We start from the raw sequence: 26,488 nt of genomic DNA, 5'->3' as shown, positions 1-26,488 counted from the left end.
CTTCTGATGACTTCACCTGACCAGCATGGACACCTACCCTGCTGCTACAGGCACTCGTGCCACTCTGTACTCCTGCGCCTCTTGTCTACACTATTGGGGCCCCCTGAGTCAGAGGTGTAAGAGAGGCATCAATACTCATCATATCAGGCTCTGCTACCAGGTATGTGATCATCACAAGCAGATCTCAGATGTTTAGAGCTGCGAGAAGCCAGAATTTCCGCTTAGGCCGCGTACACACGCGGGGACTGTTCGCCCAACTTTGTCCGTCAAACAGTTTCAGCGAACAGTCCGCTCAAAATTAGCATGGACGGACTTGCCCACACACGACGAACGAACAGTTTGCTGAAACCGTGCGCGATGACGTGAACGGCACGTACGACGGGACGGAAAATGCAACGTCCTATACACTGCATTACAACTTTCGGCGTGTAAATCCTTTCTGAGTATGCGCGGAACTTAGTTTGACGAACAACCCTACACACGAGGGGACTGTTCGCTGAAACCAAGTTTCAGCGGACAGTTTTTCGGAAATTCCGAAAAACTTTGTTCAGCAGACTGTTCGCTGAAACTGTCCGCTGAAAGCCCACACACGAGCGGACTGTCCGCCGAAACACTGTTCAGCGGACAAAGTTGGGCGAACAGTCCCCGCGTGTGTACGCGGCCTCAGAGATCTCACCGATAATATGCCCGAGATATAAATTGCTTTCTGCTGGTTTACCACTTTGAAATCCACTAAGCTTGAGAAAAGAGGAAACACAAGTTTTGCACTGTATAGAATCTTTTTCCTGTTTGCGTTCTCTATAATGCTATAACTTCTCATTATTTCCCGCACAGACCGTACACCATGGCTGCAGCGATGTGTCCCCTCTGTGTCCTCCTCCTGTGGGCTCTTGTCTGTCCAGCCAGAGGTATGTAAGAACATTATAAAGTAAGGTGACCAGATTTTTAAAATCCAATCCGGGGACATTTTTTCTTTTTTATTCGCAAATGGTCAACTATTTTTAAGCATATTTTCCTCAAATGATATATATACAGTGTATGTGGTATGTGTTTATAGAATGATTGTATGTTATTTCTCAATGAGATAAAAAAAAAAAAGATACTTTTTGGGATATGACTACCGAATGTTATGATAGATAAGATAAGACAAAAAACGTGGAGGAAGGGACGGGGTGTGCTACCCTTTGGGCGTGGCCAAATGTGGGTGTGGTCGGTGTGGTGAGCAAGTGGAGGTTTCTCTAAAAATGCCAACTTATGCTGCGTACACACGATCAAAAAGTCCGCCGGACAATCCCCCGTGTGTGTGCTCCGGCTGACTTTTTTTACCCAAAAGTCTGGCGGACTAAGGCCGCGTACACACGGGCGGACTGTCTGACGGACTTGGTCCGCTGAAACGTGTTTCAGCGGACAATCCGCTCGTGTGTGGGCTTCAGCGGACTTTTTCAGCGGACAGTCTGGCGGACTAAGTCTTTCGGAATTTCCGTAATATTGTCCGTCCAACTTTGGTTTCAGCGGACAGTCCTCTCGTGAGTAGGCAAGTTGGACCGACTAAGTATGGCGCATGCTCAGAAAGGATTTACACGGCCGAAGGTTGCATTGCAGTGTATAGGACGTCGTATTTCTAGTCCCGTCGTACATGCCGTACACGTCATCGCGCAAGCTTTCAGCGGACTGTCTGTTCATCGTGTGTGGTCAAGTCCGTTCATTCAAAAGTAGGACGGACTGTCTGTCGGATTGTCTGACGGACTTAGTTGGCCAGACAGTCCGCCCGTGTGTACGCGGCCTTAGAAAGTAGTTTTGCAACAAAATTTGTCCGCTGGACTCGCAGTCCGGCGGACAATACGGCCGTGCGTGTGCTAGTCCCCCGTACTTTTGAAATGAACAGACTTTTCCCGCACGGAGAAAAGTCCGTTCATTTTCAGCGCGGCTCCAGGTAGCCGGGACTAGCGATTGACACGCCGCTGGCCCCGTCACCTGGTATGGAGTTAAAGGGGAAGCCCTACGCCGAAAAAACAGCGTGGGGGTCCCCCCCAGGTCCATATCAGACCCTTATCCGAGCACGCTACCCGGCTGGTCAGGAAAGGGAGTGGGGACGAGCGAGCACCCCCCCCCCCCCCCTGAGCCGTACCAGGCTGCATGCCCTCAACATAGGGGGGTGCTTCGGGGAAGGGGGGGGCCGCGCGCCCCCCCACCCCAAAGCACCTTGTCCCCATGTTGATGAGGACAAGGGCCTCCTCCCGACAACCCTGGCCGTTGGTTGTCGGGGTCTGCGGGCCGGGGGCTTATCGGAAGGGGGCCCCCGGATACCGCCCCCCCCACCCTATGTGAATGAGTATGGGGTACAATGTACCCCTACCCATTCACCTGTGAATTTTTTTTTAAATAAAACACAACACACAAGGGTTAAAAATAATTTATTGCACAGCTCCGGGGGTCTTCTTCTGTCTTGGGGGGGTCTTTTCGCCGGACTCCTCCGCTATCTTCTGCTAGCTATTTTACTAGCGGAGGAGGCCCGGCTTTCTTCTTCGCTGCCGCCCGGGGGTCTTCTTCCGACTTCGGGGGTCTTGTCCCCCTCTTCGGTTCTTCTTGCCGGGCCTCCGCTCCTTCTTCCAGCTCTTTTACTGGCGGTGGCCCGGTCTTCTGTCGCCGCCTTCTATTCTTCTGTTCTTCTCTTCTTCTCTTTTTCTCTTCTTGAGATGTTGCCCCGTCGCTGTCTCTGGCCACAATGACAGGGACGCGGCGTGCAGCGACTTATATAGGGACATCGCCCGGTGATGTCCCCGCCCATTATGACATCACAGTCCCAGCACCCTCTGACATTGACTTCCTTCGCTAGTCCCGGCTACCTGGAGCCGCGTTCAAAATGAACGGACTTTCCTCCATGTGTGGGCAAGTCCGTTCATTTCAAAAGTACGATGGACCTAGTCCGCCGGAAAAGTCCCGTGTGTGGGCAAGTCCGCTCGTTCGGACAGTCCGGCAGACTTTACAGCGGTTTGTCTGCCGGATAGTCTGATCGTGTGTAAGCGACAAAAGGCAGCACAGCCCTACAAGTCATCTATACAATTCTACACATGGACTTATATGTGCAATAGTAAAGCCTATAGATTAATATCCAATGTATTGCAACATAGCAGTGACCCCCTTTGCAAAAATATTTGAGAAATCGCAGAGCTTCCATGTGCAAATAATTGTGAAACCCGCTACATACAATAATAATAACAGAGATGCAAATCAAGCCACGTGTGAGAACATAGTGATGGTGTCACCCGCTCTGCAAAAGATAAGAAATATGGCAGAGCTACAATGTGGAAATAGTGGTGAAACCCTCAATATATCTTCATTATAAAATGTAAAATATGTACATCAATTGTACATTTTATTATGATTATATGTAGGGGGTTTCACCACTATTTGCACATTGAAGCTCTGCAATTTCTCAAATATTTCTGCAGAGGGGGTGACACCATCAATACTATATTGCCATACATTGGTTGATTTGCCCTGGACATTCATTTATAGGTTTTATCATTGCATTTATAAGTCCATTTGTAGAATTTTATAGATGGAGTGTAGGGCAGTGCTGCATTTTCTGCTTTTTATTGATAGCTTTGCGTTAGATGAGGGAACCAGATAACAAGATTCTCTTATAGCTTTTGAGATTTTTCTACTTGTATGGTAGTTGTTTTACTTGATTTGCTATGTCCTCTGTATACTGGTAACCACTGGCCCTGCATGTTGGTGATCAGTGTGCCCCTGTGTGCTGGTGGTCAGTGTGCCCCCTGTATGCTGGTGCTATGTGCAGGGTGCAGGAGGATGCCACGTGCAAGGGTGCAGGAGGATGCTACGTGCAAGGGTGCATGAGGATGCTACGTGCAAGGGTGCAGGAGGATGCTACGTGCAAGGGTGCAGGAGGATGCTACGTGCAAGGGTGCAGGAGGATGCTACGTGCAAGGGTGCAGGAGGATGCTACGTGCAAGGGTGCAGGAGGATGCTACGTGCAAGGGTGCAGGAGGATGCTACGTGCAAGGGTGCAGGAGGATGCTACGTGCAAGGGTGCAGGAGGATGCTACGTGCAAGGGTGCAGGAGGATGCTACGTGCAAGGGTGCAGGAGAATGCTACGTGCAAGGGTGCAGGAGGATGCTACGTGCAAGGGTGCAGGAGGATGCTACCTGCAGGAGGATGCTACGTGCAAGGGTGCAGGAGCATGCTACCTGCAGGAGGATGCTACATGTAAGGGTGCAGGAGGATGCTACCTGCAGGAGGATGCTACGTGCAAGGGTGCAGGAGGATGCAACGTGCAGTGTGCAGGAGGATGCTACGTGCAAGGGCGCAGGAAGATGATGCATTTTCTGCTTTTTATTGATTTGCGTTAGATGAGGGAACCAGGTAACAAGATTCTCTTATAGCTTTTGAGATTTTTCTACTTGTATGGTAGTTGTTTTACTTGATTTGCTATGTCCTCTGTATATTGGTAACCACTGGCCCTGCATATTGGTGGTCAGTGTGCCCCTGTGTGCTGGTGGTCAGTGTGCCCCCTCTATGCTGGTGCTATGTGCAGGGTGCAGGAGGATGCTACGTGCAAGTGTGCAGGAGGATGCTATGTGCAAGTGTGCAGGAGGATGCTATGTGCAAGGGTGCAGGAGGATGATACGTGCAAGGGTGCAGGAGGATGCTACTTGCAAGGGTGCAGGAGGATGCTACGTGCAAGGGTGCAGGAGGATGCTACGTGCAAGTGTGCAGGAGGATGCTATGTGCAAGGGTGCAGGAGGATGATACGTGCAAGGGTGCAGGAGGATGCTACTTGCAAGGGTGCAGGAGGATGCTACTTGCAAGGGTGCAGGAGGATGCTACTTGCAAGGGTGCAGGAGGATGCTATGTGCAGGGTGCAGGAGGATTCTATGTGCAAGTGTGCAGGAGGATGCTACGTGCAAGGGTGCAGGAGGATGCTACCTGCAGAGTGCAGGAGGATTCTATGTGCAAGGGTGCAGGAGGATGCTACCTGCAAGGGTGCAGGAGGATGCTACCTGAAGGAGGATGCTACGTGCAAGGGTGCAGGAGGATGCTATGTGCAAGGGTGCAGGAGGATGCTATGTGCAAGGGTGCAGGAGGATGCTATGTGCAAGGGTGCAGGAGGATGCAGGGTGCAGGAGGATGCTACCTGCAGGAGGATGCTACGGCAAGGGTGCAGGAGGAGGATGCTACGTGCAAGGGTGCAGGAGGATGCTACGTGCAGGAGGATGCTACGTGCAAGGGTGCAGGAGGAGGATGCTACGTGCAAGGGTGCAGGATGATGCAACGTGCAGGGTGCATGAGGATGCTACGTGCAAGGGTGCAGACGGATGCTACCTGCAGGAGGATGCTACGTGCAAGGGTGCAGGAGGAGGATGCTACGTGCAAGGGTGCAGGAGGATGCTACGTGCAAGGGTGCAGGTGCAGGAGGATGCTATGTGCAAGGGTGCAGGAGGATGCTACCTGCAGGAGGATGCTACGTGCAAGGGTGCAGGGGGATGCTATGTGCAAGGGTGCAGGGGGATGCTATGTGCAAGGGTGCAGGGGGATGCTATGTGCAAGGGTGCAGGAGGATGCTACGTGCAGGAGGATGCTACGTGCAAGGGTGCAGGGGGATGCTACGTACAAGGGTGCAGGAGGAGGATGCTACGTGCAAGGGTGCAGGATGATACAACGTGCAGGGTGCATGAGGATGCTACGTGCAAGGGTGCAGAAGGATGCTACCTGCAGGAGGATGCTACGTGCAAGGGTGCAGGAGGAGGATGCTACGTGCAAGGGTGCAGGAGGATGCTACGTGCAAGGGTGCAGGTGCAGGAGGATGCTATGTGCAAGGGTGCAGGAGGATGCTACCTGCAGGAGGATGCTACGTGCAAGGGTGCAGGGGGATGCTATGTGCAAGGGTGCAGGAGGATGCTACCTGCAGGGGGATGCTACATGCAAGGGTGCAGGGGGATGCTATGTGCAAGGGTGCAGGAGGATGCTACCTGCAGGGGGATGCTATGTGCAAGGGTGCAGGAGGATGCAATGTGCAGGGTGCAGAAGGATGCTACCTGCAGGAGGATGCTACGTGCAGGGATCAGGAGTGTATTACGTACAGAGTGCAAGGTTCAGGAGTGTGTTGTACAGAGTGCTGCGCCCCCCCCCCCCCCCCAGATTTCATTTGAGTCCCCCCAAAGCTCCGACAGCAGAGACATCTAATCTGTGAACTCTGCTGCCTCTCTGCATCTCCTTATCGGCTAGTTGCTGCTGTTCTGTCTGGCAATCCTCTCCCCATCACAGCTGTATGCTCTCCAGCAAGCAGCAGTGAGCATGCCCTGTTCTCACCCCGATCTCCTGAGCTGACGGCACATCTCCTGGCCCGGGGACCATGGCACTACTGTTCTCCAGACTCCTCTCACTCCCTCCAGGATTAAAGGATTTGTTTACCTCTATGGAAAAAAATTATAAATACACAGACTTTTGCAGAAAAAATTTGCATTTATTTTTTTTCCAGCAGGGGTCTGGAAAGCATGGCACCTGAGATCAGTAGATCATAGCGGCTGCTGCGCCATGTCCTCCGGCTTTCAGCCCATAATGCAGATTAAAAATCCATAATACATCAGGAAACATCAGACAGGCTAGATCTGGCCCTGTTCCCTCCTCCTGCCACCTGCCTGCTATGTAATGGCAGGTGAGGCAAAGTAAAATGTCCACGCTGCGCCCAGTAGGAGAGAGGGTGCAGCGTTAGGGAATCAAAGACTGGTATTTTAAAAATTCAAATACACAAGTAGCTGAGGATTTGAATTAAAAAAAAAGAAATTCAGGAAGGGTGGATGTGGCATCACTCCGATACTGCATCTGTCCCCTGCTCGCTCCACACTGAGAACTGAATGATCAAACGCAACTGATCACTCCCCTCTGCTCTGAGCAGAGAGCTGTGACTGTCAGTCACTTTCTGCTCTGCCCCTCCAATGCTCAACAACCATTATATTCAGCTGTAGTCCAGAATTTAAAAAAGCAATGCCCAACTGACCACATTCCAGGCATGGTGAACTTCTACTCCCATCTTTTATTGGTAAGCCAAACCACTTCTATGCACTCCTTTCATGCTAAACCATTCTTCTCGTTGCCGGGGGGGGGGGGGGCACACTCCCTCAGTAGGGTTGCCACATGTCCGGGATTCACCCGGACAGTTCGGGTTTGGAATCATGCATCCAGGTTTCAGATTGCCCGAAACCCGGACACATTATTCAGACTGGACTATGTCTTCCCAGCAGGGTTGCTGGCTGCAGTTAGCTAAGCTAAGAGTGTCTCTTACATTCTCTTTTACGCTGCCCAAAGCCAGCACTAACAATCCGGCCCCCTCCCCTCAAAACCACACAGACAGGAGAGGAGAGAGGGCTTGATCTGCACCTCTTCCTCCCACCCCTCTGTGTCTGCCAACACTCCAATCCCCGGCGCTGTGCCTCACAAAAGGAAAGGTGGGGCCGGAAATTTGAAGTCCAGCAGCCTCAGATACATCTGAATGAGAGGTGCAGACTGCCAAGGGGTGAGTGAGCTCACCATCCATCCCTGTCTGTGACTGAAATCCCCCCCTTCTCTCTCCTGCCTCTGAGTGAGTACACCAAGGTAAATCAGGGTTCTCAGAACACCCCTTACATCAGAGTTCCCCTTTACACCAGCGGGTCACAGTTTTCCCCCTTACATCAGAGTCTTCTTCGTACATCAGAGTTCTCAGTGTTCCCCCTTAAATCAGGGTTCCCAGATCACCCCTTATGTCAGAGTCCCCAGAGTTCTCCCTTACATCAGAGTCTGCAGAGCCCCCCCTTACAGTGAAAGCGAACTCTGTGGATTCAGATGTAAAAGAGGAACTCTATGGACTCTGATGTAATGGGAACTCTTTAACGTCATGTGATTAAAAATGTTATTTCATAGCAAAATATATGTATAGTTTATACTGCAAATAAAGAAAAAAAGCAGTGTGCTGCTAAAGTGTTTGGGTTTGATATGAAGAAAAGGTGGCAACCCTACCCCCTCAGCGAAAATTTAACAGAGCTCTCCATCTGGTTTCACAAGCTCCTCTTGAAGCCATCTGTCATGACTCTCATCAGGAACACTCCACCATGATCCACAGGTCTCATGGGTGACCTTAGCTTTGTTGCTACGGGCAATAACATCCTTCTGCTCATACCTTACACTGAGCTATGGTTTGCTTTTCCCTTTTCCATTTGCTCTAATGCCGCCAAATGCATTTTTGCACCTGTGCACAGCAGACTAACACACTGGCCGGGGGCGTAACTATAGGGGGTGCAGCAGTCGCGACCGCAACTGGGCCCTGTAATGCAGGGGGCCCATGCAGCCCCCTCTACATATGGCCGGCAGCAGCATAAGCAGCTAGGGGTACCAGTGCACCATGCACACGGGTGGCTGGAGGTGGAGGGTGACTAGCAGAGCTCCATGCTCGACTATCGCACTGGCTGCTCTATAGTTGTGCATTCCCCGCATGACCTGTGTCCTCGGCCGGCTCCTCAGAGTACCCCTCTCCGGCTCCATGCATTGCCGCTCAGTCCGATGTCTGTTCTCCCCAGCCAGAGTCCCGCCCCCCCTCGAGTCCGGCCCACACTGCACTGCATACTTCTCCCGGGTAAACAAACTTTAAGCACACAGATGTAGTGCAGCCCTATGAGAGCCCCCCGGAGGACACTGCAGGCTTGTCTGCCAGCCCCCCTCCTCCCCCGTCATACACAGATGATGAAAGGTCTTTCTGGGAGATATGCTGATCACCCGTCCAGCACACTAGATGGAGCCCAGGCCAACATGGATGAGTGCGCGGCCTGCAGCTTGGTCATGGTGAGTGAGAGGACCCCATCCCCCACACACCATTACATACCCCCTCAATCTCCCCCTGGGGACAGGGGCCCCTTCTCACCTGGGGGCAGTAACTTCATCTGCCCTGGAGAAAAGGACCTCATCTCTTCTGGGGACAGGGACCCCCACCTCCCCTGGGGACAGTGACCCCTTCTCACCTGGGGGCAATAACTTCATCTGCCCTGGAGAAAAGGACCTCATCTCTTCTGGGGACAGGGACCCCATCCTGCCTAGGGACAGTCCCCCAATGGGGCACCTAAAAAAAAATAATAATAAAAAAAAAACTACTGATGCCAGTGGTGGAACTCCAGGGCTCACAAAGGTCATACCTGTGACCACGCCCTGGAGTTCCACCGCCGGACTCCGCCTGGGGTTCAGGGGGGCCCTTCATGGTTTCTTGCATCGGGGCCCTGAAGGTTCTAGTTACGCCACTGACACTGGCAGACTCTCTGGCTTGTGTAGGACTGGCTCAGGCAAAATCCCCTCCATCCATAACAGTCTTCCTTGCATCCCAGCCAGGGGCGGATCCAGAGTCTAGTCTCGGGAGGGGCACTGCCAGAAAATAAGGTGTTGCTTACAGAACACGTTTGTATTAAAATATATGTATTTAACATATCATACAGTCATAACCTTGTTTAAAACAGTGACACTGTTTTAAAGTGTTAGATGCGTCCCCATGCCGGCATCCCATTTATTTGTATTCTAACACATGGCTGCACGGACACAGCCACTATGTCCCAATATGACATGCTGGTGTGGGTACCTGAAGGCACCTGGCAAGCATTCTGGGACCCACGCAGGACATATTGGGACACAAAAGCTGTGTGTGTCAGTAGAAATAAATGGGATGCCAGCACAGGGATATGTACAAAACTTTATGGGACATTCCTTTCTGTCATTCCTTTTAGTATATCCCACACAGGGCCATCTTTAATATTGACTGGACCCTGGGAAAACATTTTCTTGGGCCCCCCTGCTCCACACAATTTGGCTCTCCACATGCTTTGAGACATATAATAAATAGCAGTTAAAAATAAGTTTACTGATTCAGCTCAGGCAGTGATTGCGATTGGTTGCCTGAGGTTACTGTGTATCAATACCGCTCACTGACTGGCTGCTAGAGATTACAGCACACATTATGGCTCACTGTTATTTTCTAGAGGTTACAGCACATGACTTCTGCTTGTTTATTGGTTGCTAGAGATTACAGTACATCAATACTGCTCACTGATTGCTAGAGGTTATTGAACACCTATACCACTCACTAATTGGTTGCTAGATATTACTTTACATCAATACTGATCAGTGATTAATTGCTAGAGGTTACTGAACACCTATACCACTTACTAGTTGTAACTGGTTGTTAGAGGTTACTGCACATTATTACTGCTCACTGATTTGTTGCAAGAGGTTAGTGCACAGCATTACTGCTCACTAATTGGTTGCTAAAGGTTACAGCACATCATCTTCTCATTGCCTGCCTGTGTATTCACATGCACTAAAATTTAGGTTGCTGTGGCACCATGTTATTTTGAACAAGGGTTCCGCCTCCAATTTGCTTACTTTTTCAGAACAGGCTGATGTTAAGCTTAATGACCACAATTGTAGGCAGGACTTTCAAGCATGCTCCTTTACCTCCCCAGTGGGCAGCATTCAGCAGAAGTAATGGTGGATGTGACCTCAGAGGGATATTATATTCATATGACGATTTACATATTACTTCCGCCACTATTTACATTTCAATGCGGGTTATTTACATGTAAACACAGTATCTGCAGGTGAGTCATCTGTACATGACAATAGGGCAGAGCTGGGCAGCAGCAGCAGAAGTTTACACTGAGATATCGGGACACAGCACGGGACTAAAACGTCAAGGGATAAGGGAATTTAAACTGGGATAGTTGGCAAGTATGAGGCAGCTGCTTTGGGCCCCATTACAGTGATGGAGCCCAGGGCAGCTGCCCCTTTTGCCCTGCCTTAAAAACGGTCCTGATCCCCACACTTTATTCATTCCCAAGTCAGTTAAAGACAGCCCGCATGTCTGCAGCATGCCCCCTGTGTGAATGAGGTCTAAAGATGAATTTTAATGTCATTCTATATCATCATTATCATCATGATCATCACACAATACAGGTGCCGTGGCTCATGATGATGATTGGTAATTGTAATACACAGCATGGAGGGGGGTAATGTACTGACTGACGCATTTGTGACCAATGGCAATTAATTAACCCCTTTGGGCTGCATTAGTAGCAGTGTTTTTTTTCAACCCCATCATGCTGCAGCATAAAAGGGGTTAATTAATAATGATGGTGCCACTGCCACTAATGCAGCACAAAGGGGTTAATTAATTGCCATTGGTCATGAATGCATCAGTGAGTGCATTACCCCCCTCCATGCTGTGTATTACAATTACCATTCTAACTGCATTAACACCCCCCCCCCCCCCTCCCCTTCCCTCCAAGTGTTAACCACTTCAGCAGTTCACACAGCTAACACACAGGCAGTTAAGTGATCACTCACTTGCAGACAGTGCAGATGGGCTCACAGGTCAGGAAAAGCATCTTGTCTTGAATCTCGCGCTCCCGGCCTCTGAAATGTGACGTCACGCCAGCCGGGACTAGGGAGCTCCTGTCGGGTGGAGATCACTCCGCCTGACAGGGAAGTAACACTGGGACACGTCCGCACCGCTCTGCTAATAATACTACACAGTGTGTAGCGGTGACCCCAATTTTACCGTGGTCTTTACCCCCATAAGGACGCCACCGCATGGGCCCCTCTAAATGAACGCATGGGGCACACTGAATATGTCTTAAGCCATCTTGGAGTGGGGGAAGCAGAAATAAAGTCCCTGCAACTTCATTTAGACGATTCCTCGCCAAACGTAAATAGGTGGCGGACGGAGAAAGCCCTAGTCCTTGCCCCCCCTGGATCCGCCCCTGATCCCAGCAAACCTTGCTTCCGTTTTGCGTTTTGACCACCCCATCCCTGCAGTCAGGCACACCACAACTTTTTTAACACGGGTCCTTTGCACAAATCAGGAATATTTCGGTGTATAATCTAATGCCCTGTACAGACGGTCAGATTTTCCGATGGAGAAAGGTTCCGATCGGATTATCAACAAAATCCGATCTGACCTTTTCTGATCGTTTGTAGAGAATTCCGAACGGACAAAGTGCAGCGCATGCAAAGATTAAATTATGAGACCAAAGCTATTGGCTGCTAGCCTCTACGTAGTCCTGTCATACTCAACGAACATCACCACGTTCCCGAAGGATCGGATTTTCCAACAACTTTGTCTGACCGTGTGTATGCAAGACAAGTTTGCCACAAATTCTGTCGGAAGAAAGCCAATGGATTTTGTTGTCGGAATGTCCGACAGTGTGTACAAGGCATAAGCCCTTGTACACACGGTCGGACATTCCGACGGAAAATGTCCGATCGGACCGCGTTGTCGGATAATCCGGCTATGTGTGGGCTCCATCGGACTGTTTCTGTCGGAGTATCCGACAGAGAAAGTTTTAGAGCTGGGCTATAAAACTTTCCAACAACATGATCCGATCGGACTTTGTCCGATCATGTGTAGAGAATTCCGATCGGACAAAGTGCCTAGACCAAAGCTATTGTCCCCCATTTTGTACCCCAGCTGTGTTGTATCCAGTGAGTGTCTTATGTTCAGGGGTAAAAGGCAGCCAAAGGGAGGGTACTTAGCTGAAGCCGGAATCCTACCCACCGTTTCGTGTCTTGTTTTTGTCAGCTTGCAGCCCCAGTCTATGCCCTTGTACACACGTACTATCGGACCGTTTTGTCAGATATTCCGACTGTGTGTGGGCTCCATCGGACTGTTTCCGTCGGAATATCCGTCGGACCAAATTTTCAAACTTGCTGGAAATATTTTCCGACAAACTGCTCCGATCGTACATACTCCGATCATGTGTAGCCTACTTCAACGAACAAAGTGCCACACATGCTCAGATCAAATTCCGAGACCAAAGCTATTGGCTACTAGCCTGAACGTAGTCCCGTCGTAATGAAATAACGTCATCACGTTCTGAACCAATCGGATTTTCCGTCAACTTTGTCCGACCGTGTGTATGCAACAGTTTTTTTTTTTTTTCCAACGGATTTGGTTGTCGGAATGTCCGACCCGTGTGTACAGGGGGTTAGACTTTCAAGACAATGCACGTCTCCATGCAGATATCACTGCAATCACATCAGCTGCTGCACGTGGCAGAACACACAGTTTCTGGCAGCTCATCGTTTTTGGTATGTGAGGATCTGGAACTCCTGCCATCTTTCTATGCATCAATTCCTCCACCACCAACTGACATGTTCCTCCACCACCAACTGACATGTTGTGGTTTTATAGCACACTGGTAGTGCCAAAACAATGAGCTCAGTCCACACCAAAACTAGTTTTTAGGCCTTTGCTGCCCACTTTTAGTTAAAAGAACATCAAAAATTCATACAGGTATGTCTTCCTTTGCAGGGGGTTCTCACCATCAGTACGAACAAAACATAACATTCAGCCACCTGGCTCTTACTGCTCGGATCAGTACTTCTTGGTCTCCTTTACCATCAAACACATCCCAGTGTTTGTGCACAGATGCTGTACCTCAGCTCTGCATCTTTACTTGCAGCATCCTAGCTGCTCTGCCCCCCATAGACTCTCTCAGGCTCGGGCCTTGGTCTGTCCTGACCTGGACACCATGGTGCATTTGAGCACCTCTCATGGCTCACTTCACACACTGACCACCTCGGGGAACGTAGGGCTCTGAGCTCTAACTCTGGCTCTTATATGAAGCCAATACACTGGAGTAAACCTCCATTTTAAACAGTGGTATGGGTTCACCCTGCCACAATATCTAGATTATATTTGGGGACTTATTTTTGTGTGGGCCCTACCTTATTTTTCAGCTTGATTTTTGTGTGATTAGTTATTCGTTTTCTCTTTGTGGATCTTTTTTCTGTTCAGTTTTATGGTACAATGTTGATCATAACCAGTGTCCTGTTTACTACAATTTTTGGGACCACCTGTTTACCTGGGGGGGTATAAAAGAGGGGATGTGTTGAATGGTATTCAACTATAACTTAAAGTGGGAGTCCGCCGTTTTTTTTTTTTTTTTTTTAAAAGCCAGCAGCTACAAATACTGCAGCTGCTGACTTTTAAAATAATGACACTTACCCGCCCAGCACGCCCGCGATGTCGGCACCCAAAGCTGATCTCTCGATCGTCTCTCGGGTGCTGCCGCCACCATCTTGGGTATGGGAATCAGGAAGTGGAGCCTTGCGGCTTCATTTCCCGGTTCCCTACTGTGCATGCGTGAGTCGCGCTGCGCAATAAGGATGGTCCCCGCTGTCTCTGGGATCCGTGTGTTTCCCAGCAGGCAGCGGGGGACTTTCGGAAAGGAGCGTAGATTCTGCGGAAAGGGGCGTAGATTCTGCGGAAAGGGGCGTAGCTTCTGCAGAATCTACGCCGGAAGTGGGTGCAGATACCTGTACTGTACAGGTACCTGCACCCCCCTCCCCCCTGAAAGGTGCCAATTGTGGCGCCGGAGGGGGTGAGGGTTCCAATGAGCGGAAGCTCCACTTTAGGGTGGACCTCCGCTTTAAAGGCATTGTCCACCTTTAGTACCTTTACTAAATAGTAATATTGATGTAATATAAAAGGCATTTGCTACATTTGTAGATTGAGGCCATGCAGATTATTGTAACCACCAGCAGAACATTGTGGGTACAATACACAGGATCTTGGAAATCTTTCCCCATCCTCAGGTCTATATGCAGGTATGGACCTAGCTGGATGAAGTTTTGCCAAACTAGGGATGAGGAGGGAATCACCTGTGCACTCTCTACAAGTCCCTTGGAGGAAGCCTCCCATAATTCAGGTAAGGAGGGGGTGGGGTGGGCTTGCTGGCCAATCACTTCCCCACACTGGAATGTGCCACCTTCACCATGTATCTTGGGCTCCGCTGCCCTTCCTGCTGCCCTTTAATGTCGGGTTAATGGAGTGGAGGGATATCAGCTGTTCATTGATTGATCCTCTACTGCAGTGTTTCTCGACTCCAGTCCTCAAGGTGCCCCAACAGGTCATGTTTTCAGGATTTCCCTCAGATAAAACAGCTGTGGTAATTATTAAGGCAGTGAAACTGATCAAATCACCTGTGCAAAATAATAGAAAGCCTGAAAACATGACCTGTTGTGGAGCCTTGAGGACTGGAGTTGAGAAACGCTGCTCTAGTGAATGAACCCGGAAGTGATGAACATTTCGTCTCTTGCTGATTCAGCTCTGTCACAATCTGTGCTTAATTAGCTTTAGTAGGTTGCAGAGGTAAGATTGGGGGGGGTATAATAACCCTCTGATACAGGCTCTAGGGGGAGGGCCAGCATGACGAGGGGGGGGGGTGACGTGAGGCGTAGGCTGAACTAGAGATGGGCGGTAGGCAGGCGGTGGGCGGGGACCGTCGCTGAGGTGGGCGGAGTTGGCGTGTGGCGCATTCAGTCGGCGCCATTTTGTCCAGAGAAGCAGGAGCTTTTCCCACCCTCCCTTCCCTACTTTACGGCTTAAGGGGTTGGGTAGATATGGTCTTGGGGTGTTCTTTCCTTTAGGTGGTCTAATGACGGTGGTGAGTATGCCCGGATGGTTGCATTGATTATTGTCATAGCAGCGTTAGGTCTAAGGGGTCTTTGAAGGCGGTGCTAAAAATAATGGAGGTCTAGGGGAGTTGGGCTCATATGGAGCTATGGGTGTCCATTCCCTTAAATGGTAAAGATGGTGTAGAAGGTTGTATCTGGAAGGAAGTTGCTGGTTTTGTCCCCGAGCTTTCGTGATACGCGGCGGGGGGCCTGTTGATGGGTGTACCGATACAACTAGCTGGTTGGAAATTATAATTTACCTTCAAAGACCTCTACATCGGGAATGTGTAATACGGATATATATATATTTGGTTATAATGTTTGTTGTAAAATGTATTTATATGCATTAAGTTATGTTTTTTCTTAGCCCCTGTACACACGGTCGGACATTCTGCCAACCAAATCCGTCGGATTTTGTCCGTCGGATCTTGTCCGTCGGATCTTGTCCGAAACTGTTGCATACACACGGTCGGAATAAGTTGTCGAAAAATCAGATCATTCAAAACGTGATGACGTAATTTCGTTACGATGGGACTACGTTCAGGCTAGTAGCCAATAGCTTTGATGTAGGAATTTGATCTGAGTATGCGTGGCACTTTGTCCGATCGGAATTCTCTACACATGATCGGAGTATGTCCTATCGGACCAGTTGGTCGGAAAATATTTCCAACAAGTTGGAAAATTGGGTCCGACGGATATTCCGACGGAATCAGTCCGATGCATACCACACACAGTCGGATTATCCGACAACACGGTCCGATAGGACACATTCCGACGGATTCTCCGACCGTGTGTGCAAGGGCTAAGAATTTTGTATTTTTGATATGTTGGTAATAAAAAAGGCTGCTATGGCCATTCGACTCCAAAAAGAGAATGTGTCGTCTGGTCAATCATAAGTGATTTAAGATAAGGGTATAGGTTGTTTTTAGGGAGCCTCACGAAATAGGCACATCCCTTAGTCAAGAGAACCGGTCACTTCCATTATGCTATCGTGTATAATACTTGTTAGCCCCCTATGTGATAGTAAAAACATTATAGTAGTATTAATAGTGTTTATGTGTTGGGTTTTTTATTCATTAGTCTCATGGGATTCCAGATGGTTGGACATCAATGTGCTCTATATGAGCGGTGGACCACTACGTGGCACCAAGTTTATACATATTTGATGTACCCTTGATGCCCATATTGCATATGCACATACATATGTGTTTGTGAATACTTATGAAATGATATTTATTACAATATTTTATCCCTATGTGGTTTCTGTTATTGATATGTTTTATGCATTTCATCTGAAATGGATATTTTGATGATAGGCAACTCCTATCCTCATATTGATTAGTGGTTCCAAATTAATAACTACTGTAGTAGGGAACAGACACAAAAGATACGCTCAGCATCTTTCCAAATAACCGTTCTCCTTTATTATGACGCATTTGAAGGCTTTTATACACATGATTACGTAAATATCACATTAATATTACAATTGTACATTTATGGTAACAAGGGGCGTTACATAGGCAGGCTTATTCTAATCAGAACTCGAAAGAATGCAAAACATGTACTGAAAACATTGTTAGTGCCGTGTGCACAGTGAGGGCATTGTGCAATACATATAAAATAGAATACAATTATATACAGAACCTACAAATTTCCATTACAGTCTCCTCTCTTTTGATCAATATTTTGATCACTAACCATACCTGCTATCACCTTTAACCTGGAACCTCCACACGCTTAGGTGGAGGTAGTTCTGGCCAAAAAGGCAAAAACTCCATTGTGGAGAAAATAATAGCTGAGCAGCTTTTTTCATTACAAAGCAACTTTTCACTGTGAAAAACAAATGATTGATAAGACATATTTACAGAGTACTGGCTGTACACTCCTGTGGCCAGAATGGCCTTCTAGCTTAATTGCTGGTATGCTGACTTATCAGCACATGTAAACACAGACAATTCTACATAAAATGGAGGTACAAAAGACAAATATGACTTCAACAGGGCTAAACTACTTTTCAAATATATATATCCCTTACAATTAAAGTAATTGAATCAAAAATTGCCCTAGACTGTGATCGCAAGAAGGAAACAAATCAAACACAGAGATTTCTTTCATTTAGTCATTTTTGCAGTGTCTGGTGTAGATCCAGGTCACTTTTCCTTCAAGTTTTGCAAAACTGTATATGAAATAGATGCTGTATTGAGTCTCCAAACATTTCCTTATATATAAATGTCTCTTAACAATCCACAAGTCAGCTGGCTTTAGTTTTAGATCCTTCCAAACTTTTAGCATCTGGAATTGGGGAGAAAACACATAAATGAGTTTGTCAAAAACCTTAAAAGATCAGCAACATTCTCTGTGAGATCCGAATGGAGGACTTCAGCTGCTGAGACAAATTATAAGCAAGTGAGTAACACACTCCCAACCCAAATCCCATAGGGAAAGAGTCCAACCTCCCCCTACGGGCTTGATAAAATATAATAAAACATTCAGGCAAAAGTTTTCTAGTTTCTTACTCTACTTTGTCCGCTACATTGTAGACAGTAGGGGGTGTAAAAAATAAAACCTCAAAACTTCTAGTAAGGACTCTCCTATAAAAATGATTTCCTCTGTTACTCTCTGTAGATTCTGCACTCTGTACTTACAAACTACTTCTGATAACACTTTTTTTTACTATGGCCTTTGCAGTAGCATTTGCCACTGGACATCCAGAAAACACATCCATACAGACAAACAAAATACATTCTCGTACGATCCTGACTTGGGCATCTGGATATATCTTTTTGTTATCTCTGGAAGGGATGTTCAGCTTTTGGTAACACCTTTGGTAACAGGTAAAACAAGAAGTGGTATGTTATAAAAACAATTGTGGAGACCCCTGGCTCTATCCCACGCTCATTTACTAAGGCAGCCATAACTACTTGTGACAGATGACACGGTCCATGTGTCAAGCTGAAGGGAAAAGAGTGTCTGGCAGACATAAATGATCACCTTTTCCAAAGTCTTGTTTTGTAAGAAGTTGCCCTCTGTGGACCACTTGTGCTTCTCGTTCTGGGGTCCTTAAAGTTGAATTATTAATCCCAGCTATACTGGGCCAGAACTAGGGTGGAATCTGTGAGCTGCACAGACCCAGCAAGTGTCCGGGGCTGTAAATGCAGAATCCTTAGAGACGCCTGGTCTGCTTCCATATGTGAGTTTTACTGTTAGTATGGCTACCTCAGCAAGAACCTGGAAGGCTGAAAACAGCCAATCAAATTAACTTGGCATGCTTGATTGGTTTACCTGCCGAAGTAAAATCAAACTTCTGGCCCTTCAAATGGAACCAAAAGCTCTCTATCTCTTGACTATCTATATAAATATATACTCTTTTTATAGCTCACAGGCTTTTCTAAAACATGGAGCTCTGCTTCTTGAGCTGGGGAAAAAGGATCCAATGACTCTGAATACAGGGAATCCTTCTGGGTGATAAACTTCATCCTCGGTATAAAACCAGGAATAACACTACAAAAAAGTAAATACTCAGGTCTCCAGGGAGTGTGTCCTGCACTGGGCTCACAGCAACTGAGTCCCACGTCATCAATTTAACACATGTGCTTTTTCTTTGTCTCCAGCCTCCTCCAATAGAGGCAATAAGGTGGCTGGATTCAAATGTACACATTTTTCATTGTTAGATTTGTACATAAACACACAAAACAAATTCATATTTTGAACCTTTCATTAGACAAACACTTAGCTATATATTTGCTGTGCAGAATGTCGGACTATTAAAAATTAAATATTCAACCAAAATAATATCTGTAACTTTGTCTAATAGCAACTTTGCATAAAGCTACAGCTCTGATACATCGGAGTGAACCCTTCATTACTGGGTCCAGCTTGCATAAATATAACAATGGCTTGTTTTCTATCATGCTGTTTGTGTAAGAACTCCAGTTTCATGTTTCAAAAAGACAACTTTTTCCTGGCAATATTATAATAAATGATAAGAATACCCTGCAGGCATGCAGAGATGTCCATAAATCCAAAATATTCTTCTACTTGTACCCACTGCACTTACAAGGAAAAGGGGCGCATCATTTCACAATCCACACATTCTGCTTTGGATTTCAAAAATAAAAATACATAAAAATAAAAGGACCAACAATATGTATGACGGACCAGAAAGCACTTGGCCATCAAAAACTATAAACCAACTGGCTGCAGGCAGCATCTATCCTAACAGGGTGTGTGGACTTGATGTGATGGGTCTGTTATATTTACATGTTATTATTACTCTCACATCATGGACCGCACATTAAGTTATTATCAGACTTTAACATTTCATTTCTGTAGAAAAACTTCTTATGTATCCCATCCATCTTGGCTTTGTTAAACATTATTGCAGCTGTATTCAAATTAACAACCTCATCTTAATCTTTTTTTTCCTTTCCACTTAATAAATGTAAAATTACAAAATTGTTATCTTAATCTAAACTAATTCCATTTTTACCAATTTCCCCATTAACCTTGATTTCATTTCCAACCAAAGGTTGTCTAAACCAGTTTCAATATATCTATATTTATTAATAAAATTGTTAAACTCATATTAGAAATTAATACTCATATGATAATTTCAATATCACACACTAATATATATGCACAGATAAATGTCCTTAAAGGGGGACATATTACTTAATTTTACTCAATTTCTCTCTTCTTTTCTTTTAATGCACTGTTTCCACTATCACAGGATATTAAATTAGTGTAAGACACGGTTAATTTGTAACCTTCATTTTACCATGTTTGGAAAACAGATTCAAAAATAATTGTGATCACATTGTTTATCATTGGATTCGTTTACCCGGCACATTTTGTTATAAATGTTTTGTCTAAAAAACTGAAATTGGCATGATGTCCTCCTAGCTTATCACCAACTCTCATCCCAGCTACATTCTTTGAGGAGAGCACAAAGGTGGGGGTCACATCTGTGTACATGACACAAGCGAGCGAACTAAAGGTTCCAGCATTTACAAACATACTCAAATATATCTCTAAAATTGCTTACATTATTCCCATTTGTACACAACACATGGATATCATTCTCTCACTTTCTTTTAACGCTTTTTAATACTTTCTTGCTTAAATTTCTGCTTTCTTTATTTTGTTCTGATATCCTTTGCATCCAATGTATTGTAATTCCATACTTCACATACTGTACCTTCTATGATCAGACGGGCAGCTATAGTGCTCATCCCATCTTCCCTCTCTGACAACATATAAAGCATTTTGTTTTAACTCTCATTACTGTTTCTTGACTTTACTAGTTGTAGTGCCTGACCCCAAATTCAGCCCACAACTTAACATCAAAAAGTCCCTTTCTGTCTAGTGTTAATGTCACTCTTGATCCATCCTGCTCACATAAATAGCCGTTTCTCTAGCTGTATACTCTGCATGAATCTTTGTCCCTGCGGACTTTGGTGGTAACCCAGTTACCCTTTGTGGATCCCTGTCCACTTTAACCATTAATCTAGGGGCTCAGTATAGGCGGAACCGCACCTTCGGTTCATATATAGCGCTCCTCTTGCGCTGGGCATTTTTGAGGGTCTCTTACCCATCAGTCCCTTACTTAATTTAATGCCCAATATGACTGGCCAGTCTTCTCTACGTGTGCCTATACCCTCTTGCCTCTAAACTACTTTATCTAGCAGATGTACTACATATACCTGTGAACAGCACTATTCTTCCCTTTCTCTATAACACTCTGATGGACAGTAGACAGTGACAACATAACATATAACCACTAATCAATACAGTTCGATTAAGGGGAGTAAAATAGGTACCCTTTGTCCTGAAAATGCCTTACCGATCAAGGAAGTCTGATAACTCAAATGTAAGCAAAAGGCTTACCTCAGCCGGCTGATTATCAGAAATTCCCGGATCGTCTCAAGCTCCTCGTTTCGGATACTCAGGGTCACCTGATAACCCCTGCTGAGCTGGCTTCGCCACCTGAAATGGATATTTTGATGATAGGCAACTCCTATCCTCATATTGATTAGTGGTTCCAAATTAATAACTACTGCAGTAGGGAACAGACACAAAAGATACGCTCAGCATCTTTCCAAATAACTGTTCTCCTTTATTATGACGCATTTGAAGGCTTTTATACACATGATTACGTAAATATCACATTAATATTACAATTGTACATTTATGGTAACAAGGGGCGTTACATAGGCAGGCTTATTCTAATCAGAACTCGAAAGAATGCAAAACATGTACTGAAAACATTGTTAGTGCCGTGTGCACAGTGAGGGCATTGTGCAATACATATAAAATAGAATACAATTATATACAGAACCTACAAATTTCCATTACACATATGATCAATAAATGTGTACTTTTATTTTAGTTTCCTCCACCATGTTCATGGCCTCATTCAAAGTCCCAACCTTCCCAGTTTATTGTTTGAATCAGGGATGGAGGCACACCAAACATGTGCCTCGTTCAAAGTCCCAAAATCCCCCCTCTTCTTTTTTTATATGGGGGGGGGAGGGGGGAGTACACTGTGACCTGACTGGTATCTGTATTCTGTCTATGCAGGAGATGATGTCCAGGAGGAAATATTCACCCAGCCGGGATCTGACCTTCTCCTCCCCATCAGACGCAATCTCACCCTCAACCATACAAAGATGAGATGTGACCAGTTTACCTGGAACTATAAGAAATCTCCGGGACACTGGGAAGGGGGAATAGCTGAACACACGTATTGTGTGCTGTCTGAGTTCAAATATTTCACCAATACAAGGATATCAGAGAATGGAAGTCTGATCATATCCAATGTGACTCTGGAGAATAACGGGACATACAGTTTGAATATATACAACTCTAGAAGAGACCATATACAGACAGCTGATTACACCGTCCATGTAGAAGGTAAGTCCATCCAACCCCCACCTCCAGTCCTAGCAGTGTCCTCCCCACTCCATGTTTTTATATACACCGTCCATGTAGAACAGGGGTCTCAAACTGGTGGCCCTCCAGCTGTTGCAAAACTACAAGTGCCATCATGCTTCTGCCTGTGGGAGTCCGGCTTGTAACTGTCAGCCTTGCAATGCCTCATGGGACTTGTAGTTTTGCAACAGCTGGAGGCCTGCCAGTTTGAGACCCCTGATGTAGAAGGTAAGTCCATCCAACCCCCACCCCCAGTCCTAGCAGTGTCCTTCCCGCTCCGTGTCTTTATATACACCGTCCATGTAGAAGGTAAGTCCATCCAACCCCCACCCCCAGTCCTAGCAGTGTCCTCCCCGCTCCGTGTCTTTATATACACCGTCCATGTAGAAGGTAAGTCCATCCAACCCCCACCCCCAGTCCTAGCAGTGTCCTCCCCGCTCCGTGTCTTTATATACATCATCCATGTAGAAGGTAAGTCCATCCAACCCCCACCCCCAGTCCTAGCAGTGTCCTCCCCGCTCCGTGTCTTTATATACACCCTCCATGTAGAAGGGAAGTCCATCCAACCCCCACCCCCAGTCCTAGCAGTGTCCTCCCCGCTCCGTGTCTTTATATACACCGTCCATGTAGAAGGAAAGTCCATCCAACCCCCACCCCCAGTCCTAGCAGTGTCCTCCCCTCTCCATGTCTTTATATGCACTGTCCATGTAGAAGGTAAATCCATCCAACCCCCACCCCCAGTCCTAGCAGTGTCCTCCCCGCTCCGTGTCTTTATATCCAACCCCCACCTCCAGTCCTAGCAGTGTCCTCCCCGCTTCGTGTCTTTATATACACCATCCATGTAGAAGGAAAGTCCATCCAACCCCCACCCCCAGTCCTAGCAGTGTCCTCCCCGCTTCGTGTCTTTCTATACACCATCCATGTAGAAGGTAAGTCCAGCCAACCCCCACCTCCAGTCCTAGCAGTGTCCTCCCCGCTCCGTGTCTTTATATCCATTCACTACATAGTCGAAGATCTGGGAGAGACGTATGTACATGGAAACACAGACGATGTGTGAAGATCCCATCCCTCACCTAAGCGGGGGAAATCTTCACCCCCTCCCCCCCTGTACAGATGTTGGAGGATTCCCAGCATGGAGCATTTACAACTCCGGAGACTCTTCATCTCAGGGGACTCCACCAAGAACCATTGGGGGAGGTCTCCTTTAGAATATGTCCCTGCAATGGTCTGGAGTACATTTGCTGTTGGATTTCAAATGTCCAGCTACACCAAGAGGCAGAAATTAGGTAAAATTACCTGTACCTCCCAGAACTGACAGAGGCTTGACTGGTTGATTTTATTTGAACTGTTTTTTTTTTTATTTAACCACTTCAGCCCCAGAAGATTTTATCTCTTCCTGACCAGAGCCATTTTTATAATTTGGCACCGCGCCGTTTTAACCGACAATTGCGCAGTCATGCAATGCTGTACCCAAATGCAATTTGCGTCTTTTTTCCCCCCCAAATAGAGCTTTCTTTTGGTGCTATTAGATATCACCTCTGTGGTTTTAATTTTTTCCACTTTGAACAAAAAAAAGCGTAAATTTTGTAAAAAAAAAAACTATATTTTTTTTATGTTTTGCTATAATAAATATCCCCAAACCAAACTCTGGCGTCACGTCCTGGCCCCAAATTCCGCTTATCTCACACTATACCAGCAGATCTCACCCCTCAGAAGAAAGGGAATTTGTCACTGGAGATGGAAGAGCTAAATGAGTGAATAATGTGCAGAGTACCAGGTACACAACATCTGACATTAATTTAAATATTTCTGGGATCAGGGCCATTACGAGTAATAGGGTCAGCAAATGTTATAAGGCAACGGTGGTCCCCTAACCTTCCTCCTTCAAAGAAGGTTCATATACTATTAGAAGGTCTTGTTGAGGTCATGTATGTCTGGTGACTCTCTCATATGGGCATGTCCTCACCTGGCCCGCTGTCATTGTGTGATGATAATCTGAGCTTCTTCTATTTTCCATATTTACTGGACGAGTTATTAAATGGCCGTGACCGTCCTTTTATACCGACACTGCTCTACTGAAGATCTGACTGGGTTTGATATATAATATTATTATTCTGTACAACTCTCTCATTGTACCCCATTATCTCCATTTAGGAGGAAGCCGGTCTGGGATGTGGTCAGGTTGGGGTCACTTCCTGTCATCCGGTGCGGTCTTTGTCCTCTACACTGCGCTGTTCATCTTTATAGTCAACGACCTGAGGAAGATGAGAAATGAGAAGAATCGGAGTGAGAGGAGGATGAGGAGAAGGGATCAGATGGAGGTGGAAATGGAACCAACATTTTAACAACAAAAATTGAAACATCTGCTGTGTTGGATTCCCAGCACATATAGGTCATTTCTCTTTTTAACACTTGTTCAGCCAGAAAGTTACGTAACTAATGGGCCTTTTACCTTCTTTGGGCATTAGTGAAAGCCACAAAATGGTGTCAACCCAGGATAAAATTCTTGAGAAGAAATTAGTAACTGTATAGGGCATTCCATGTATAATGTTCTCCGGGTCCTCCCAGTCTGGGATGGGATCTTATTGCCTATGCTGATTTACTTTACTTATGAACCTCTGAATTCAAAGTAAGGATCAGAACATTTTCCTCTTTTCATTGTTTGCACAAATGTGTTAAATAAAGTTTTGATCACCATAAAAAAAAGGAGTCTTTTGTTCCTGGAGATGGGTTTGGTCATCACTGTCAAAACACTAAATGGTGCCCCATGTGAGGATAGACTAACTCATGGGCGTAGCATCAGGGGTTGTAATTGTGACCTCACCCCTTGATCCAGGGGGCCCACCGCTCTGCTCCCTGCTGTCATATTACATTTGATTTCCTCCACAAAATCCCAGAGCTGGAGTCTAGCTCCAATCTGCCTTGTGCCCCCCCCAATGCCTCAGCCAAGTTCTATAATCCAGTAATCAGTTTCCAGTTGTTTGACTTCTCCTCAGTTCACACCCTTCCTCTGCTCTCATTGGCTGGGGACATGCCATTTCTAGGATGGGGATGGAGGGGTCATGTCATTACTAGGATGGGGGGTTGATGTCATTACTAGGATGGAGGGGTGATGTCATTACTAGGATGGGGGGGTCATGTCATTACTAGAATGAGGGGAGAGACAAGGTTATGTCATTACCAGGCAGGGCTGGACTGGGACAAAAATTTGGCCCTGGACTTCATGCAGACCGGCCCACTTTAATTTTGCAAACACGCAAAAAACAGTATATAAACTGTACGCAATTGCGCAAAAAAGCCCCTAGAGAGCCCCCCTTACATTCGGGTCCCCACAGAGCCCCCCCCTTACATCCGGGGTCCACAGAGAGCCTCTCTCTTACATCAGGTTCCCCAGAGAGCCTCCGGCTTACATCAGGGTCCCCAGAGATCATCCGCCTTACATCAGGGTCCCTAGAGAGCCAACCCCTTACATCCGGGTCCCCACAGAGCCCCCCCCCCTTACATCCGGGTCCACAGAGAGCCTCTCTCTTACATCAGGTTCCCCAGAGAGCCTCCGGCTTACATCAGGGTCCCCAGAGAGCCTCTCTCTTACATTAGGTTCCCCAGAGAGAACATCAGGGTCACCAGAAAGAGGGCAGGTAGTGGGCCGGGACCCTGTGGTTGGGGACTCCAGGACTGACTCGGGGCTATGGGCCCCAGATTTGGGGCTATAGCCCCAAAAGTCCCCCCCCAGCGATGCCACTGGCTGTCACTGAAACCGGCCCACTAAGCCATCGGCCCACCAGGAAACTCCCTATAGTCCCTATGGCCAGTACATGCCTGTTACCAGGATAGGGGAAAGGGGGCAAAATCATGTGAATACTAGGATTGTTACTACAAAATATTTTGAATTACCCTCTCAATATGTACATAATCTCTGAAATAACTTTATAGCCACTTGGAGTATCTTGGGGCATAATGGTAGTATCCTGGCGCCTAATTGGAGTATTTGGCATGCAGTGGAAAGGGCAGGTAGTAGTGGGGGGGCCCAAGGACAACTTTTGCATCGGGGGCCCACAAGCTCCA

The 26,488-nt window shown here is 46.8% G+C and overlaps 1 protein-coding gene across 1 annotated transcript; it reads left to right on the top strand.

The window, feature by feature from the left end:
• Positions 1-847: 847 nt before the first annotated feature.
• Positions 848-25,094, top strand: LOC143984205 (uncharacterized). The gene is made up of 3 exons (XM_077484496.1): positions 848-908; positions 22,073-22,405; positions 24,578-25,094. The coding sequence occupies exons 1-3, from the start codon at positions 857-859 to the stop codon at positions 24,766-24,768; spliced, it is 576 nt and encodes a 191-aa protein (XP_077340622.1). The 5' UTR covers positions 848-856; the 3' UTR covers positions 24,769-25,094.
• The last annotated feature ends 1,394 nt before the right edge of the window (positions 25,095-26,488 follow it).

Source organism: Lithobates pipiens, unplaced genomic scaffold (assembly GCF_037356315.1).
Source record: "Lithobates pipiens isolate NorthernLeopardFrog02 unplaced genomic scaffold, aLitPip1_a1.2 Scaffold_16, whole genome shotgun sequence".
Classification (NCBI taxonomy): Eukaryota; Metazoa; Chordata; class Amphibia; order Anura; family Ranidae; genus Lithobates; species Lithobates pipiens.
Note: the sequence above shows the minus strand (reverse complement) of the source record. Positions and strands in the feature narration are given on the sequence as shown.

What these genes read in the sequence shown, in the direction of transcription:
- LOC143984205 (XM_077484496.1), top strand. Translation starts at nt 857, where the DNA reads ATGTGTCCCCTCTGTGTCCTCCTCCTGTGGGCTCTTGTCTGTCCAGCC. An exon ending in TCTTGTCTGTCCAGCCAGAG is followed by an intron (nt 909 to 22,072) that starts GTATGTAAGAAC and finishes CTGTCTATGCAG; the next exon opens with GAGATGATGTCCAGGAGGAA. An exon ending in TTACACCGTCCATGTAGAAG is followed by an intron (nt 22,406 to 24,577) that starts GTAAGTCCATCC and finishes ATCTCCATTTAG; the next exon opens with GAGGAAGCCGGTCTGGGATG.